Source organism: Protopterus annectens, chromosome 9.part0 (assembly GCF_019279795.1).
Source record: "Protopterus annectens isolate FY-2018-M chromosome 9.part0, PAN1.0, whole genome shotgun sequence".
Lineage (NCBI taxonomy): Eukaryota > Metazoa > Chordata > Ceratodontiformes > Protopteridae > Protopterus > Protopterus annectens.
Window position 1 is genome coordinate 686,986,978 of NC_056743.1, and position 20,190 is coordinate 687,007,167.

The 20,190-nt window shown below is 44.1% G+C and overlaps 1 protein-coding gene across 3 annotated transcripts in view; it reads right to left on the reverse strand.

Moving 5' to 3' along the window:
* FLOT1 (flotillin 1) overlaps positions 1–20,190 on the reverse strand; it is a 791,904-nt gene that overhangs the window by 75,354 nt on the left and 696,360 nt on the right. For all 3 annotated transcript variants that reach the window (XM_044083297.1, XM_044083296.1, XM_044083298.1), the window contains exon 10: positions 2,043–2,088. In XM_044083297.1, the coding sequence (XP_043939232.1) occupies positions 2,043–2,088 (46 nt within the window). The remainder of the gene's footprint in view (positions 1–2,042; positions 2,089–20,190) is intronic.

The window sequence follows — 20,190 nt, forward strand, 5'->3', positions numbered from 1 at the left end:
GGACAAGGTCAGAAAATCACTTTAAATTTACTGATGATTACAGAAAGAATGTAATCACCAGTAGCAAATAACATGGTACCTGATAATGAAACATGGCAACTAAGACAGACTAAGAGGGAAAACTTAAAAATAACAATTAAATTAAATTTAAATGTTTTTGGCTCTCTGATAACCTCCAGCACCCAAGGTCCATCCATTACCTAATTTGGTAATTTGTTCCCACCGAGTTATGACAGCAGGGTGCTGGACCAACAGTGCCACATTGTAGAGACTGTTTAAATATTTCAGTCGTGCCTTGCCCACTAAAAAACATTCCTCTTGTCAGGTGCAGGGACCTATTTCAGAGCCACATGCAAGCTTACATGAGAAAATGCATATCCAAAATAAAGAGGCCAGAATCACCAGAGGATGCTGCCACAGACAGACAACTTCCATCCTCATTACCTTGAAAAATAAATTAGTCTTTGGCTGCCTCCACAAGTCTGGCAATATTGTATCAGTTGCCACTGCAGTAAGTAGTTACCCAGTGGGCAGACTACCATACAAGTTTTACTCCTGCAGCAATGTGAATTTTAAATGAAACGGTTCAAGTGCTGAAACTTTGAGCTCCAAAAGAAGTGCAGCTGGAAAAATAATTCTGGGAACAGCTGTGACCTTAGCATTGCTAGATCTCGGAAACTAAATGGGTGAGGCCAAGACTAGCCTGGAGTACATTTGAGTTTCTCCACTGCATCCTTTCATTGCACAAGACACCTAATCTGTGGTCATTGACTCTGCACTATTACCCAAGAAAGTTTTAACTGAAGTTGACTGTACAGGCATAACTGTGACAAGTCCCTTGCATTAGCATCCATTAGAAAAGATAATCTGCGTGAAAAAGGCAAACATTGGAAATGCCGTTATCCTCCTCATCATCAGTGCAACTAGCTGAAGTAGCAGGAATGGATTATCTACTCTGCACTGGCAGTGCTCCTGCACTATAAACTGAACTTACTTCAAGTCAGAGAGCACAGAACTGCAGACATTTCAATCTCTGTCACACCAATGTGCTGGACTGTGAACTGAAGTGAAACAACTGAAGATAAACTGGAAACGGATTGTGTGGTTTGTGTGCTACCCACCACAGACTGCACTGTTACTCAATTACCTGTAGTAATTTCAGTCCTGAAAAGCTTGGAGCAGAAAACCTGTAACCTACATCCCTAAACCATTACTCTTGTACAAGTTCAACACTGCACCTCCTGAAAGGGGAAGTCACTGTAAGCATCCCCAGAAGCACCACAACAGTACTCCCTATAGTGGCTCTTCATGGGATATTTGTGAAAAAGATTCTCCTCGCACTTCTATAACTGTACAACATTATACACATCCTCCCCTGGTGGAAGATAAATCACAAAAGAACTACAGTTAGCCAAAGGTGTCTCATGTTTTAGGTTAGAGGACAGACATTTGATTGAAATGTTTATCCAAGCGTGGTCATCTTCATTGAGCAGAGATATTAAGGCCTGATGCCCCGATTTCAACCCAGATAACCTGGGGATTTTTCAGTGACTTATCTGTAAAAGGAGTCAGCGAAGTAAAGTGGTAATAAGCGGCCAATGTCAGCCTGCCGACCCTGGGGTGGGGCAGTATGTTCCACTGCAATACAAGCACAGAATTTAAAAAGAGCTGCATAGCTTGCAGCACATGGACCAAAGATGTACTCTTTGTTCTGCCAAACCACATTTGCTTAGTAACCTTCATAAAGAACATCCAGGAATGGGCACAATTCTAGAAAAAGGCATTGAAGACCCTTGCATCTGCAAGCACATATATCAACCATGGGGAGGGATTAAAGATAGAAAAATGGAAAAATCACTCATGTACACCTGGATTACAGCTCCACTGCAACTAGCTCACACTTGTGGTGCAGGGGGAATCGAATGGCCATGGTTATGGCAAAGGATTAATGGTTGGTAGGCATGCGGCAAAACAGCTACACTGCCAAGTTGGCACTGACACTAATGACCCACGTGTAATCCAATAACTAGGACTCAACTTACACGTATTGTTTCAGCTTCAGCTTCTGCTTGTGTCACCATCTGCAACCTACACAGAAGGAAAAAAAGGTAAAATAAACTGCATGTAACATAAGTCATCTTAACACTTTTGTTTTGCCATCTTTTGTCCACCCATATTATCTCTGACATTCATGACCATTAATCAGTCTCACTGAGCAACTGTTAATAAGGCACATGACATTACATGAAAGTCATTTTCCTAGCGGGAACCTTTTAACCTACACAGATGAAGAGCATACTCATTATCCCAGTAGTTGTGTATGTCCCAAAGCCAAATCTCTGACACTACAAATGTTTACATGCCACCAGTGTCAAAAAGACGGACTATATCCTGTCAGCTTTAGGTACATTTTCTTTTTTTGGTCTGAACAAACTAAACTGCCCATAATCAGAAAATGCACTGTGGCTCTCACAATGACTTTATTTACTTATATTTGTTCACCAGGGTAGTGCGTTGATAGTACAGTTTTGTACCTACCATAAATGTAGATGTTCGAAGATCTACATTGCTGCAGTCCTTACATATGGGTAAGTCCGCTGTCCTCGGTCGGCCCGAATACCAAAGTATTAGGCTGACGTCGGTCAAGGCGCTTAAGACTGACATCAGGACGTCAGGGTACAAATGCGCATGACCGACGTCATATCCTCAGTCTTTTCTTGCCCCAGATGTCAGAAGGCCCTAAAAAGAAAGGCCAAAACCAAAAGACAGCAAAAAACAACCAACCACCCCTGCACTAATCATATTTACAATATTTACAATATTCACAACCCAAACTACACCACCGCCTCTAACTACAGAGGGGAAGGAGGGAGGTAATTGGACTGCAGCAATGTAGATCTTGAACATCTACATTTATGGTAGGTACAAAACTGTACTATGTTCTTCATCTCATATTGCTGCAGTCCTTACATATGGGTAGAATCCCAAAGCAGAGGTAAGGGAGGATGGCAAAACTATAAAGCATTAGGAGCTGCCAAAATGCCCTGTAAAATTGCAGTGGCAAACCAGCCCTAGATTTAGAGTAAAGTGGAAGGTGGTAATGCTTAGAGAAAGTATGCACTGAACTCCAAGTAGCTGCCTCCAAAATATCTTTAGTAGCCACCCCCCTTAAAAAAGCTGTAGAAGTGGCAGTAGCCCTAGTGGAATGAGGCCTAATCCCAGCTGGAACCTCTTTACCATGATGGGAATAACAGAAAGCAATACAAAAACCAATCCACTTAGAAATAGTTTGTTTTGAAACAGGTTTGCCCTGAGAACCCAAAGCAAAAGAAACAAATAACTGCTGAGACTGCCTGAACCATTTAGTTCTGCTCAAATAATATCGCAATTGCCTGTGTATATCCAAAGTGTGTAAAATCTTTTCCCCTTTATTTTGGGGGTTTGCATAAAAAGTAGGCAAATGAATAGTTTGGTTTAAAGCCACACTAGAAACCACTTTAGGCATGAAGGAAGGATTAGTACGCAAAGATACCCTATCCTTATGGAAAATTAAGAAAGGCTCAACCGCCATAAGGGCCTGTAATTCAGAAACCCTTCTCGCAGAGGTAATGGCCAACAAAAAAGCAGTCTTCCATGATAAATATTTCAACTCGGCAGAAGCTGCAGGCTCAAAAGGTTGTAGAGTGAGTTTCTCCAACACAAAATTGAGATCCCAAGCAGGAGTAGGAGCTCTACGTGGGGGTCTTATATTCTTTGCCCTCTAAGGAATTGCTTAAACAAAGGATGAGAAAACAATGGTGGGTCACAGTCATAGTGAGCAGAAATTGCTGCAGCATGAACCTTAATAGAGGAGAAGGACAAACCTTTGTCCAGTAACTCAGTAAGGTATTGAAGAGCCACACTTAAATTAGGCTTAGAAACATCAAAGTCCTTTGCTGTACTCCAAAATAAAAACCTCCTCCATTTATCTGCGTACACTTTCCTTGTACTAGGCCTTCTGGCCTCCAAAATAACATTCAAAACTTGTTGTGGAAGCTGAGACCCTCCAGGGTTTAAAACAGAATATGCCAGGCTGTTAGATGTAGAGAATGAAGTTTGACATTGAGTAAATGACTGTTCTCCTGAGACAGCAGGTGAGGAATCGAAGGTAAAGGCCAAGGAGGCTCCCTGCCAGACTTCTCAGTAATGGGTACCAGTGCTGTCGAGGCCAATCTGGAGCTATTAAAATCATGTTTGGCTTGTCCTGTCTGACCTTCAGGAGTACCTTTGGGAGGAGAGGCAGAGGTGGAAAGGCATACACATGAAGATTGCTCCAATTGAATGAGAGAGCATCCACTTTCCAGGCTGTGGGATGAAACCTTTTGTGCAAAACTTTGGCAGCTGGTAGTTTAGTGGAGAAGCGAACAGATCTATGTCTGGAGTTCCCCATAACACTGTCAATTTCTGAAATACATGAGGATCCAATTTCCACTCGTGGGGATCCATAATTTGTCTGCTCAACACATCCGCTAAGGAGTTCTGTGCTCCTGGCAGAAACCTTGCCTGAAGATTTAGCTGTAAACTGAGAGCAGTCTCCCACAAAATCATTGCTTGTCTGCACAGAGGATAAGAATGCGTTCCCCCTTGCTTGTTGATGTACCACATGACAGTTGTGTTGTCTGTTAGAACCAACACCTGCCCTGGAAGAAGTAAATCCTTGAAAGCTATTAATGCAAATTGGACTGCTAACATCTCCTTCAAGTTGATATGTAGATGTTGAAGTCTGGCAGGCCACGTGTCTTGTACCCATTTTCCATTTAGATGAGCTCCCCAAGCTTTGTCTGAGGCATCTGTCGTTAGAATCTGACTCACCTCTGGCCGGGTCACAGAGAGTCCCTTGTTTAGGTGACATTCCTGAGCCCACCACAAAAATTCCTTTTGAATGCAAGGTATTATCTGAATGACAGTGTCCATATCTTGGCAGTGCTGTGTCCATACATTTTTGAGATACCATTGTAGCTTCCTCATATGCAGTTTGGCATTGGGAAGTACCAGAATACAAGATGCCATGAACCCCAAGGCTTGAAGGACTGTCCTTGCAGTCAGCCTGGACTGACGAGACAATTGATGGAAGTAAAGAGAAAGATTCTTTTGTTTGTCCGGGGTCAAAAAGGCCATCTGGGCTGCTGTATTCAGTCTCACACCCAGAAAGCACATGTCCTGAGAGGGTACTAGACTGGACTTTATTTAGTTCACAGAATACCCCAGGCATCTTAACACTGCTATCACATACTGTAAATGATGAAGAAGTTCGTCCTTTCCTTGGGCCAGAACAGGCAATCGTCCAAATAAGGATAGATTTGTATTCCTCTTAGCCTGAAGAAAGCTATCACTGGAGCCAGAACCTTCGTGAACACTCTGGGCGCAGTAGATAAGCCAAAGGGCAATGCAGAGAACTGATAATGAGAAGTCCCAGCCCGAAAACGCAGATACTTCCTGCAACTGAGCCTGATAGGAACATGAAGGCAAGCCTCCTTGAGATCCAGAGTCACCATCCAGTGATCTTTGCCCAGCAGAGGTAAAAGCTGTTGTAACGTCAACATTTTGAACTTGGGAATGTCCAGATATGTGTTGAGGACAGATAAATCCAAAATTGGTCTCCACGTGTTCCCTTTCTTTGGTACTAGGAACAGGCGGGAATAAAATCCTAGGCCCGCTTCTGGCAGAGGGACCGGTTGTATGGCCCTTATTTGAAGTAGCAGAGAAATTTGTTTGTGAGCCTCTAGTCTTTGCTGAGGAGGAACATCCGGCATGCCTTTGAAAGGAGGCAAGGTATGGAAATAAAACGTGTAACCTTGGTGTATGATATCCAATACCCATTTGTCTTGGGTAATCAAATTCCAATTTTCCTTGAAGAGTGCCAACCTTCCTCCCAAAGGTGCTGCCAGGCAAGAAGGATCTGGCAGCTGAAAATGTAGGTCATTGGGCCTGTTTACGAAAGGACTGGCCCCTGCCCTCACCCGAAGATTGTGCAGGTGAACTCCCTGTTCTAGGTCTGAAAGAGCTCTGAGCTCTGCCCCTACCACGTCTAGATCTACCCCTAGACTGAGAATCATAAGAAGGATACGTCCACCCCTTAGCAGGCCAATTCCTACTAAACTTTGGAGGCTGAACTTGCAAAAAATCTTTAACAGCCTGCATAGACTTAGCCTTGTCTTCCATTTTCTTCAAGACTGACTCCACAGGTGAACCAAACAACACATCAGACTGTAAAGGAGCATCCAAAATCCTTGTCTTAACATGGTCAGATAAATTCTGATCCCTCAGCCAGGCGTGCCTCATAAGAACTGAACCAGTGGCAGCCACCCTAGACGAGGCCTGTACAGCATCAAAACCACATTGTAAAGAATGCTTACCCACCTGTTCAGAAACATGTACCAAATCTTGTAATTCCTTACACTCAATGCCTTCCGCCAGAGCATCCACCTTAGACTTCAATTGAGAAAGAAGATAGTTTTGATATTTCAACATATGAAACTGGCAATTCAAAGCCCTCATAGCTAAGGTAGAAGATGTATAGACTTTCTTTCCCCATCTATCCAAAGCTCTGGCCTCTTTATCTGGAGGAACCGGATTTTTTACAACAGAGGCCTTGACACCCTTAGGTCCCTGACTAACAGTTTCTGGGTCCGCCCTAGGACTCTTATAAAGATATTTATGAGCCTCAGGCACCCTGTAATACCTATCCGGTTTAACAGGAGCAGGAGGCAGAGAATCAGGATTAAGTGAAGCCTCTGCAAACACATCTTCCACAACATCCAGAACAGGGGTATAGCCAAGGGCCTATGCTGGGGTAAAAGCAAAAATTCCCTAAGCCTTTTCCTGGAATCAGAGAAGTCCTGACCTTCCCACTTAAAATGCTCCCTCATGGAATGAAGAGTCTCTGACAGAGAAAAATACTCTGGAGGAGAAGCAGAAGGAGTCAATCATCTGCATCAGAATCAGAATAAGGAGAGTACTCCTGCAAGTCTTCAGCCAAGACTCTGAAACATCCAAGCCTGCTCAAAACTCCCCAACTCTGGCTCCACCCTAGGCCTCTTATCAGGAGGGGCAAAGAACCTCTAATCAGAGTAATCAAATCTTCTGCCATTTTAAGCATGTGCTTCTTGGGCACAGACCCTGCTGAACTAGGAGTGACACCAACAGAAGCTAAACCTGGCCTGCCTCTGGGAGAAGCCTTGGAAACAGAAGGAGAGGGCCTAACCACCCTAGGAAGGGAGGGGAGCACAGTAACCTGAGAAGCCCCTTCAGCCTGACCTGCCTCCTGAGAGGCCACATCCTGCAATATCAAAGTCTCCCCTTGGGACTCCAGAGAAGCCTCCGTCGGAACCACCGGTTCCACTGACGCCTCTAAAGAACCGGCGTCCGGAACGGACGACTCATCTTGCCTGGGTTTAACTGCTTTGTCTTTGCGCTTCTTCGAAGAAGCGGGCGCCGGAGAATCCGACGGCATATTATAATTGCACCGCTTCCCGAAGACCAGCCTAGCACAATCTAACCTTCGCTTAATAGTGCGCTTATTGAACCTAGCACAAAAGCGACACCCAACAACGTCGTGCTCAGGCCCCAGACAAGGAATACACAAAGAATGATAATCCCTATGCGGTATCCGTTTCTCACAAGAAATACAGTTATTCACTTTTTCTGACATCCGGTAAAACACTGAGGCAAGAAAAAACCAAAATATTCCCCAACGGGGTACTTAGCCAACTTTGATTCGGTCTGAAACTCCGAACTTGAAAAATTTCAGAACGCCGAACGGCACTTGCAACGCTGCTTCTGCATCGGACCATGCGGCAAAAAAGACTGAGGATATGACGTCAGTCATGCGCATTTGTACCCTGACGTCCTGATGTCAGTCTTAAGCGCCTTGACCGACGTCAGCCTAATACTTTGGTATTCGGGCCGACCGAGGACAGCGGACTACCCATATGTAAGGACTGCAGCAATGTGAGATGAAGAACATCAATATTTTCCTATTTCAGGCTCAGCCCAGGTGAAATTCAAAACATTTTACAAACAAAAAATACAGAAATGAAAGCAATAACAGATTAGTTCAGACTAATCACATTTAAAATAAACTGTGCACACACATTCTAGTAAACAAGCACAGTGCAGTGTGCAATCAAGCAGAGTGTAATGCACAATATATATACATTACTTTCTAAAGTGGGTCAATCTTCAGTGAATCCTGAGAGAGGAGAAGAGACTTGGAAAGGGGACAGGTTAGGTGACATGTCCTGTGTTAAAGCAGGAGCATTTGGTTTGAATGAAGTGCTTTTTGAGATGCATTCTGAATTTGGAAAAAAGTGTTGATTTCCTTAATACTGATGAGGAGAACTTGCCAGAGTAGGTACATGAGAGGTGGAAGCATGTGCAGTAATGTGGAGGTTGGTTCTAGTAATGAGAGTTGGTGTGACAGAGCATGTGCAGTGCTGTGGAGGTTGGTTCTAGGGTTAATGAGAGTTGGTGTGACAGAGCATGTGCAGTGCTGTGGAGGGTGGCTCTAGGGTTAATGAGAGATGGTGTGACAGAGCATGTGCAGTGCTGTGGAGGTTGGTTCTAGGGTTAATGAGAGTTGGTGTGACAGTCCATGTGCAGTGCTGTGGAGGATGGTTCTAGGGTTAATGAGAGTTGGTGTGACAGAGCATGTGCAGTGCTGTAGAGGTTGGTTCTAGGGTTAATGAGAGTTGGTGTGACACGAGCATGTGCAGTGCTGTGGAGGTTGGCTCTAGGGTTAATGAGAGTTGACTTGTGAGTAGTGTCAGGTTGTATGAGGAGGTTTTTTTGACAGTCTAGCTGCAAGAGGAGTAAATGCGTGGTTTTGGAGTAGTTTGTAAAGTTGCCAACCTAAAAGTAGGCTAGATCTTTGTTTCATGATCATACACTAATGTGGACTACTGCACAATAAATTGAAACCCAGTAGTTTACATAATTTATTACAAATGACTTGATCATCATTCAGAGACATCATCTTTATTTTGTACTTAACATTTTTTCTTTCTTCAGTCCAGACAAGAATTTATTCTCTTAGGTTGCTACTGCTACACAATGTATTTGCAAAGCTGTAGAACTTAATGCTTCTCACATGTTCCACCACTGTGATTACCAAATAAAATTTGCAGATGGCTATGTCCATTATGAAACAGCTTACAGGCAACTCCCCAAAGCACTTTTGCAGGTATTATCTACCCTCCCTATAAACTCAAGTATAGTTTGTAGTCAGACCATATCTGTATGATGTACTCCACAAAATCTCCCATTTTTTTAAAAGCACCTCCCACACATTTTTCAAACTGCCTATCACATAACTCATGCATGCAGGATGTAAATATGTTGACTCACAGAAGCAATGACATGTATCCTAGTAGCAAATTCCACAAAAGGAAACTTGGTCCAGAAACTTGAGCTCTTCCCCCTCTCTCTCACAAGCAAAGCTTCCTTTCTGTTTACATCTGTTTCCAACCTCCCCATTTGGGGGATGCTGTGCAATAACTGCTTTTTTCTCACACACACTGCTTATGTTAAATCAAAGAGCATGAAGGAAGACAGCATGTGAACTAAATGTCATGACTACATTGTCAAGCTTTACCAGAGATGCAAGCAGCTGCAATTTCTCTCTCTCCCTCTTCCCAAGTATTTTTTCACAGAAAGGGTTGTTGACTACTGCAGTAACATTTCTGAAGATGTGGTAGCTTTAAAATCAATGAGAGAATTCAAGAATAATAAAGGACAGATAGGATTTCTTTATGATGGACAAAACAAATAAACTGTTGATTAAAGCAGGATCTACAGCTTACTCAAAATCTTTAACTTAATGTGGGGACCAGGTAGGCCAAGTGGCCTATTTACTCTCAGAATCTATGCTTCCACCTTCAAGTGTCATGCTAAAACATCAAGTCCCCAGTGGCAGAATTTTGAGCAAGTTATCCTTTCATTCTGAGGCACACATTATATGACCTGCATATAAAGTGATCACATGACTGCAGATTAGAACTCATGAGTTTGTGAGGTTCTCGGAATGCAACATAAGGTCTCATCTAAATTTCTCTCCAGCTGAATGAATCCTGCTCTCTGCACTAGCAGACTACATTCTGCTGATGATGGGTGAAGATATTTTTTTTATCTGTTTTTACATTTTCTTTTTTTTCTTTTAAGTTTTATTTCTTACGAAATGGAGATCAAGTGTTCTGCATGTACTGTAAAAATATTAGTAGCTGGAACTTGAACTGAACACCTTGAAACCTCAATGGGAAGGGTGGAGCTGGAATGGGAATAAGGTTGTGGGAACCACAGCTGCCTAGATAGACTTCAACTGCCACCGAAACAAAAGGCACTCATTGCCTTTTTTGATGGTGCACATGCATTTGCTGAATAACTGAAGATTTTGCTTATGACTTAAAACATACTGCCTTGGGGTATTCCTTTTCCGTGGGGAGGGGTCTTCTCCCATGGACCTTTCTTATCAGGTGACTCATCACTAAGGCATACCCGGAAAACTGCTACTTGCACTGTGATGAGAATGCAAGGCATGCAAAATCCATCACAAATTCATTAAAAGGTATGGTTTGAGAAAACAGAAAATGGTACCCCACCTTTAAATGATGAAGGGAACTACAATGATAAGAATGTCCATCCTCCTGCAAATACTTAAACATAATAAGAATCACAGAAAATGGTTTCTGGGACTTCACCAGTAGTCCCTGTTACAAAAGCTCTGACTCCAACTGACCCCCAGTGCAGGAAAGTCACCATTTCGGTGTTCCTTCCTGTCTATTTTTTATGCTCTTTGTTCCCACTGACTGTCAACCATTATCCCCCTCCTGGCCAATTGGTCCATTTGTTCCCCATCACCGGGGTAAGTGTTAACCAGGTGGGGGCTGTCGTTCAGACATTCATTAGGGGTGGTTTGTTGGTCTTTCCCATAATCTTAGATTTCCCCGTGCACGCCTGGTTTCTGGAGCTAAAGGGGGATTGCAGTGGGCTGTCAACACTGGTTTTCAAGCATAAGAAGTGATTTTTCCCATTTCTGTTAGAGAAACCACATTTCCCCATGCTCTCTCTGTGTCCACTATCCTTCACACCCCATTCACTTCTCTTCTTCCCTGCCTAGCTCCCCCAGTGCCAGGACCAGTAACTGAACCCCAGTTACCTGGATCCTGTTCATTTTTTTATATTAAACACAATCTAAGTAAAACATGTCAAGCTACACTGCACAGTACTACTGTTTATAATAAAAAAAGTAAACACATAAAACTACAGGTATTGGAAAACAAAATCTGCCATTATGTACTTCTAGCCAAGAAGCATACCCACCACTGAAATTTCTTAGAGATATCATTGGCTACCAGTTACTAGCCAGATTACTATGCTACTTGGCACTCAGATGTCCACAAATCATCATGTTGGGTCAATGCTGCCCACTAGAATTCAATATTAGAAATAAAAAAACTATTATATAAATTTTGAGGAAGTCAGGATGATGGCATTACTTTGATGAGACCACATTTTGGTACTACCATAATGGAAAGCACCCTCACTAAACTCAGCTACCCAGAGAAATACTTTCTCGAACAACTTTGGATGGCTTCAAAGCTAAACTGAAGGCACATCTACTAGAAGAAAATAGAAGTTATGTTCTTACCATAACGTTCCATGTTAGTTGTCTTCTTCTCGCCTTCTTCTTGCTGGATGGGTTCGGAGCCGACCTCGGCTCCGACTCGGCCACTCTAAAAGCTCGAGAGTTGGTTCCACCGGCTCGAGGCTCCCCTTATATCCCACAATGCTAGGCGTGAGTTACCTCAGATCTCGTTTGTAAGCTAGGCCCAGCATATAATAGTAATAGAATAACTAGTAACAAAGTCCACCTCTATAAACAAAGGGAGAAGAGAAGGGTGACCTACATCCTGATCCAGGAAATATGCACAGCAGAGCATATCCGAAAGTACAGAGGTGGTAGAAAGAGAGGTCACAATCAAAACTCCTCTAGGTCTGTCCAGGCCAGGGGGAAGGAGGGTGGGACGCAAGAAGAAGGCGAGAAGAAGACAACTAACATGGAACGTTATGGTAAGAACATAACTTCTATATGTCAAGTTGTCTATCTCGCCTTCATTCTTGCTGGATGGGACCACGTCCCTAGCACCTTGTCCCGGGTGGCCTAACGGAACAGACTCTTGAGAACAGTGGAACCAAAGTTAGCTCTATGTCTAGAGGCTAAATCCAGCTTATAATGAGAAATGAAAGTGTGAGGAGTAGCCCAAGTAGCCGCTGCACAAATTGTGTCAATAGGCAGTCTATCTTGGAAAGCTATAGAAGTAGCCAAAGCTCTGGTAGAATGGGCTTTAGGTTTGCTAGGCAGCTTTTGGTGTCTAATTTCATAAACAAGGGAGATCAGAGATGTTAGCCATCTGGATAATGATACCTTTGAAACTGAAAGTCCCTTTCTGCCTTCTGCATAAGAGACGAACAGCTGGTCAGATTTTCTGAATTGTTTTGTTCTATCCAAATAGTACCTTAACTGACGATGAACATCTAGCCAATGCAATCTTTGTTCAGATCTGTTAGAATATTCTGGAAAAAACACCGGGAGGTCAATGCTTTGATTTAGGTTAGCCGAGGAGGCTATTTTTGGTAAAAAGGACGGATTGGTTCGTAAGGATACTCTGTCCTTATGGAACAACAGATAAGGAGGTCGGCAGCTGAGTGCATGAAGTTCTGAAACTCTTCTAGCTGAAGTAATAGCTACTAGAAAGAGAGTTTTCCATGATAGTAATTTTAAAGAACAGGAAGCTGCAGGTTCGAAAGGAGAGAGAATTAAATAACTGAGAACTAAATTTAGGTCCCAAGGAGGAGGAGGATTTCTTACCGGAGGTCTGAGTAGAAAAACTCCTTTCAAAAAAGCTTTGCAAAGCTTGTGGGACATGATGGCAGAATCTGAAATGCCCACATGAAAGTTAGAAATAGCTGCCAATTGAACTTTAAGAGTAGAAGGAGATGAAGAACCTGCATGGAAGAGTTCAGCTAGGAAATCAAGGACCATTTGGATGGAAGCAGTGAAAGGATCTATGTCCCTTCCTTGAGCCCAATAGGCGAAACGTTTCCACTTACTCAAATAAATCTTTCGAGTGGAAGATTTATGGGAAGCTATCAAAATATCTCTAACAGAGTGAGATATTTGAGGAAGCCTGGCTAAGGTTGGAATTGGAGGAACCAAGCAGTGAGGTTCAGGGAGGGAAGGGAGCGATGAAACTGACCCGACTGATGGATCAAAAGATCTGGAACTAGGTCCAGATGCCAAGGTCGCTCCAACAGAAACTGATGTAGAAAGGGGAACCAAACCTGTCGAGGCCAGTGCGGAGCAATGAGGACCAATGAAGCCTTCTGAGCGATAGCTTTCTGTATCACTTCAGAGATTAGTGGGAAGGGGAAAGGCATACAGAAGTCCCCGGGCCAAACCTGGACTAGAGCGCCTCTGCTGGGTTGGCCTGGTAACGGAAAAGGGTGAAAAATCTCTGCACTTGCTGTTTTGGGGAGTAGCAAAAGGTCGCAGCAAGGCTGGCCCCACTTGAGAAAAATTTCTCTCACAACAGAGTCTTTCAGAGACCACTCGTGAGGCATGAGGATAGCTCTGCTCAACTTGTCCTTGATTTGATTGGACTTCCCGGGGATGTGCGTTGCTATCAGAAAACGCTGAGAAGAAATCGCCCATTGCCACAGTCTGAGTGCTTCTCGACACAGGGGGTAGGGACCTGGTTCCGCCTTGTTTGTTGATATACCACACTACAGACATATTGTCCGTCTGGATTGCTATCGTTCCCAAGGGAAGAGAGTCTTGAAGGGCTTGCAACGCTAAAAGCACTGCTCTCATCTCCAGAACATTTATGTGCAAGTGGCATTCGTGCGGTTGCCATGTGCCCTGGACAGTTCTGCCCTGATAATGCCCCCCCCACCCGATCAGGGAGGCGTCCGTTGTCAGAGTAGCAACCGGAGGGGAAGGAACAAAGGGTCTTCCCAATAAGAGCTGAGGGGAAGACATCCACCACAGAAGATGATTTCTGCATGTTTGCGTGATCATAATGGTGTGAGACATTGGAAGTTGCTGGTACGACCATTGCGTGAAGAGCATCCATTGAAGGATTCTCATGTGGAATCTGGCTAATGGAAGCAGAGGTATGGCAGACGCCATAATCCCCAACACTTTCAGAACTAGCCTGACTTTGATTCTGTTGCTGCTGAAGAGGAGCGAGACTATTTTGTGTATGTCTGTTATTCTCTGATCTGTTAGTCTCGCAGACATGTTGACTGTGTCTAGATTTGCGCCTATGAAGGTAATAGTACGACAAGGCGACAAAACAGACTTTTTGAAATTTATTGAAATGCCTAAATTTCGACAAGTGTGAAAGGTGTAGTCCCTGGCCATTAGAAGAAGATGCTTGGTGGGAGCTGTGAGGAGCCAGTCGTCCAAATATGGAAACACCTGGAATCCTTGTCGTCTCAGGTGAGAAGCTACCACTGCCATGCATTTGGTAAACACCCGGGGGGGCAGTGGTGAGACCAAAGGGCAGGGCCCTGAATTGAAAATGACTGGTTCCCAGCCTGAAGCGGAGGAATCTTCTGGAGCGTCTTTTCATTTTTATGTGATAGTACGCATCCTGAAGATCTATAGAGCACATCCAGATTCCCTTTCCCAAAAGGGGAAGGATGGACTGCAGCGTGACCATCCGAAATCTTGTTTTCTTGACTGACTTGTTCAAGATACTGAGATCCAAAATTGGTCTCCAGTCCCCTGTTTTCTTTGGAACTAAAAAGAACCTGGAGTAGATTCCGGATCCTTGCTGGTGTGCTGGAACTGGCTGAATTGCTCTTTTTGCAAGCAGCTTTGAAATTTCCAAAGCTGCAAGATCCCTTTGAGCGGGTGGAACATCTGGAAGGGATTTTTGATTGGTTTGGAATGCGAAAGAAGGGAATGGAATAACCCTCGGAAATGATGGACTGTACCCATTTGTCTTGAGTCAGGGATAGCCAGGCTTTTGGGTACAGTGACAATCTTCCCCCGACTGCCTCCGAAGGTAGGCAGTCGGGCAACACCTCAGGGATGCTGAAAGGGCTTATCAGAGAAGACTTCACGATTGCCCTGGTTCTGCGGACCCCCCCTGCCTCTAGGGCGACGTCTACCATTGTTGTTCCCCTCTGCCTCTGGCGGGAACCGACTTTGTGCGTCAGGCAAAGTCCCTTGAGATTGTTTACGGAACCACATTTTCCCACTTTTCTGGCCTTTGGGGTAAGGCCTAGAAGGAGTAGAAAAACGGACTCTGACGGCAGAAAGAGTCTTGCCATCTGTCTCGCACCTAGTCAAGGTTTCTTTCACTTGAGGACCAAAAGAGATGATCCATCAAACGGGGAATTAGTGAAAGACGTTTTAAAGGGGTCCGCAAAGTTGCATAACCGCATCCAGGCGTGCCTGCGTAAGGCCACACCTGTCCCTGCGGCCCTGCTCGCTTCATCAGCCGCATAAGAAAGGAGGCGCATGGAGGAGTTAGCTATGGAGTTCAGGGTAGCCAGCTGAGTGTTCATCTTGTCCTGAAAACCCGCAGCTGTAGGATCCTTCAACATATCACTCGCTTCCTTGATCAAGTCCCTCTGAAGACGAGTAAAATGGCATAGGTAGTTCAGCGAGCGCATTGCAAAGGTCGCTGACGAGAACATCCGCTTCCCGTACCTGTCCATAGACCTGGATTCCTTGTTAGGTGGATGGACAGGCACCGAAGGATCAGCTAGTTCCTTCTTGGTGGCAGCAGCTACCACCATAGCATCCACAGAAACACCTTTTGTGAGAAATTGCTTGTCAGTTGGTGCTGTTATAAATTTGGAGGGTCTCCTGGGGGTAGGGTCCACTGAATCAGGAGCCGTCCAGGCCTTCTTTGCAACCATCTGCATGAGGGGATCAAAGGGGGGGACACCCAGGAGGTGGAAGGGCGAGAGCCAAACGCCTCAAGATACACAGATTCATCCTCCGAAGGGTTAAGGGCTGGCCAATTTCCCCTCTGTTTCAGTATCTCTAGAATGTCTGCGAAAGAGACATCTTCAGAAGGGGAACATGGGGAACCCTCGGAATCCTCTAAATCTGTGTCAGAGGTGACAGACTCAGGTGAGTCTAAGTGCTTCCTCTTACACTTACTCTTCCTAGGGGGCTCCCCTGCCAATTCAGGAGAGGCCTCGGAAGAGGATGAGATCCCCACAGGGGATTCTTGAGGAGCTTGCTCTCTGCGGTCCGGGATGAGGGAGTGAGTCGACATAACCAAAGGCACCGAAGTGGGAGGGGCGGACGGAGCCGACTGTGGAGTCGAACAAGGTTCCAACGCACTCCGCATGACCTCGAATGCACCCCTGTCAGGCAGAGCCAGAGGTCCCCGCTCCGAGAAGCTGAGAACCTCCCTCGGCACCGACAGAGATGGCTCCGAGGCCGATGTCGGAGCCGAACTCACCAGCGCCGAAGCACCGAGAGGGAGAGGGGGGTCGGACAAGGGTCCGATGCCACTCACCCCCTCGGAGCCGACGAGGGAAGCCCGGCGCCGAGATTCTTCAAAGGAAGAAATCGGAGCCGAAGACAAATGTATCGGCTCCGACGCTACCACAGTCTCGGTTCCGAGACGCCCCGGCTCCGAGCTCAAAGGAGTCGGAGGAGGAATATTAATTGGAACAAGCTGAGGCATCGACTGATGAGTCGGACTCTGGAGCATTTGGGCCAGTGCCTCGGACTTCAAAAGTCTACTCACTACCCTCTGGAGGTCGTGATCTGATAGCCTCGATGACCTGGAGGAGTGAGATCTATGGCTCCGTTCAGACAGCAGGGGAGACGCTGGAGCCGAATGAACGGAGCCAAGGGACGGTGACCTCGATCTCTTTCTAGATGTCGGCTCCGATGGTATGATCGGAGCTGACCCATGACTCTCTAATGCCTCGGCTCCGGCCGGAGCCGAGGAAACCACTGAAACAGCAGTCACAGACTCATCGGCTCCAACCGGAGCCGATGAAGCAGTAGGCTTCAAAGCCTTAGGCCTCGACTCTGAAGCTGGAGCCGAGGTCCTAGAAGTCTTAGAAGGTTTCCCAGAAGACACAGGAAGGGAACCTTCAGGCTTAATTAAGCCCCTCAAAATGAGTTTATTTTTTCTCTCCTGCAGGACTCTAGGGCTGAAGCCATGACATACAGCACAAGAGTCCTGCAGGTGTAAAGGTCCCAGGCAGTACACAAGAAGTGTGACCGTCTGTCAGAGACATTTTCTGACAGCACGAGTCACACTTCTTGAAGCCTGAGACCTTTGTATCCTTGGACATACTCAAGGAACCTGAAGTGTAATCACACACAAAAACACACACACACAGATTACACTGATAGGATTAAAGGGAATTATTTAAAACTAAAGGTAAGTTAATAAAATTCCTAAGTAAAACACATACACACTTCTAAGGAAAGGGAAGGAAGGGCCCGAAGGCCTTAGGGAAGAACTAAGTGTTCTTTATAAAAGGAGGGGGCTGGAAAGATAGTAAGGGATAAACAAGTCCACTACACTAAGTGGGAAAGAATTTTACACTAACTAGCCTAAGTTTAAAGAATTTAAACTAGACTAAACTTTCACTAACCTGGAGCCGGTAGAAAACACACCTCGATCGCTGTAGCGGCAAACGAGATCTGAGGTAACTCACGCCTAGCATTGTGGGATATAAGGGGAGCCTCGAGCCGGTGGAACCAACTCTCGAGCTTTTAGAGTGGCCGAGTCGGAGCCGAGGTCGGCTCCGAACCCATCCAGCAAGAATGAAGGCGAGATAGACAACTTAACATCTACCTGTAGTTGCTTTCACAACTCTGGAGGAGTTGCTGTAGGCTTTCAGACTTACTATAACCAGAAATTTACAAATAATATATATAGATATCGTACTAAAATTGTGAATATTGCTGTTTCTTGCTACCCCTTTTCTATGTGCATTTACTTTTTTGATGTGCAATTTTTCATATGCTGTATTTTCAATTTTATCAAAGTTTTTAATTGTATTATATGCTTTGTCAAAAATGTCAGTTAACCAGTCCAGTTACCAACCTTCATCGTCAGAACAAGAACAACTTACAAGCAAATAATTGTCCGCCTTACGATATAATCTGACCACAGCTACAGGATGAAGCTACACAGGAGGCAATACAAAAGACCCAGAGTAGAAGGCTTCCCTGCAGACCAACTAATATGATGAATACATATCTGGCTTTGGAGACCAAAAAGCAAGGACTTTAAAGACTAAGCCCTGAAGTGCTAATATGCCAAAGATAACCTGACTCCTGGAGTCACAGCTGATGCCATAACACTCTGCGAGTGTGAAAACAATGAACACGTGGCCATGGCTCAAATGTCAGTCATTTCTTGAAACAAGCACTAGAAGCAGCCATATCCCTTGTGGACTGGGTTTGCTCACTACCCAACGGCAAAAGATAATGCAGTCAGCAATCCAGCCAAACAGGGTTTACTCAGCCACTGCAAGTCCCCTGGTCCAAGGAAGACAAAGAACTGGTCTGTCTTTATACGCTCATGTATCCTCTTCAGGTAAAGCTTAAGTCACCAGTGCATGTCCTAGGTATGAAACAATCTTTTTCTTATGAATTTTGTCCAGATTAATAAAACCTAGACATGAGTGAACTGCTTAAGGTAATTTCTGACACTGCTTTAGGCAAATATGTAATAAGTCCTAAAGGACATCAAAGCCTCCTTGTGAAACACAAAATAGGATGACCTGCAGAAACGGGCCTATAGATAAGAGATTCTCCAAGCAGGGGAGGTGGCCACTAACAGCATTTTTTAAGAGATGAAATTTAAGGCTACCAAACCACCTGATCTGAACGGAGACTAGGCAAACTCATCTGTCAGGAAGTCAAGTCTCAAGTAGAAGCATTTTTTGTCTTTAAAAGCAAATGAAGATGCAGGACCATTAAAAAAATAACAGGAAAAATTAGAAAGATGCAGTGTTATGTTAACCAAACTCAGACTCCAAATATAAATAACTCCACTGAGGATCAAATCACTGGCTAAAAAACAACAAATGTTATTAAAATAATAAATAAAATGACTGAGCTCTTTCATCTCAACAGACAGACCTCTTCAGAACAACATCAGTAGATAAGCCAACACTTTTTATACTGTTGAAAAGCAGTGTTTTGATGCAAACAGGTGCACAAGATACCTGGTGATTAAATGAACTTTTCTTAAAGGCACAGGCCCTCATAACACATGAAATATTTTATGTGCAAATCTATTAGTAAAAATGCACATTGGTAAAAACAAAGTAATATTTTACCATCTGTCAGCTGTAATATTAAGTACTAGCACAATCTATGTGCATTAATTTAAACCTGGAGGAAAAGTAGCACGCAGTCTAAGCTGCCACATAAATTCTCTATAAGTAAGAAAGCACTTCTAGTCACCCCCCTGTGATTAATGCTGACAATTTTTAAAATCCCAAAGGAAAACTTTTTAAAACCAGAACAGCCTGTAGAATGTTTGTATAATGCGTTGGTTTCTTTGCGGTTTGCAATATCACAGATGTGTACACAAATTTGTACTTTAAGAGATCTTTCAGTTTTGCCCACATAATATACCATATATTGATCACACTTTGCTAAATAAACAACCCTGGATGTACTGCTGTTACTTTTAGAAATGTAACATGACTTTTGAGAATGTTGCCCAGTTTAAGGATTTGCATCTTTGTAATGTATGAACACTGATTGCAGCGACCATAAGAATATGTCCCCACTTCTTGGGGCAAAATTCCTGAAATTTTATTTTCAAATAATTGTTTGAAATTTTTGGCTGTTTTAGTAATAAATGTTGTTGCCACACCCACTCTATTAAGAATGCATTTATTAACTTTAAAAAAGTTAAGAGTTTCACTTTACATCTATAATCACACTGGAAAATGATTGTGTTGGATGGTAAATGCTTTTTCATATTTCACCTCACTAGTATCTTGGGGTGGCATACTGAGCCCCAGACCTAATAGAGGTTTGAATCCTCCACCCCCCCCATCCATCATATACTTCTTTGATCAGATTAACTAAATTCTCTGGATATCCCCTTACAATAAACATATGTAAGTTTCATAAGTACG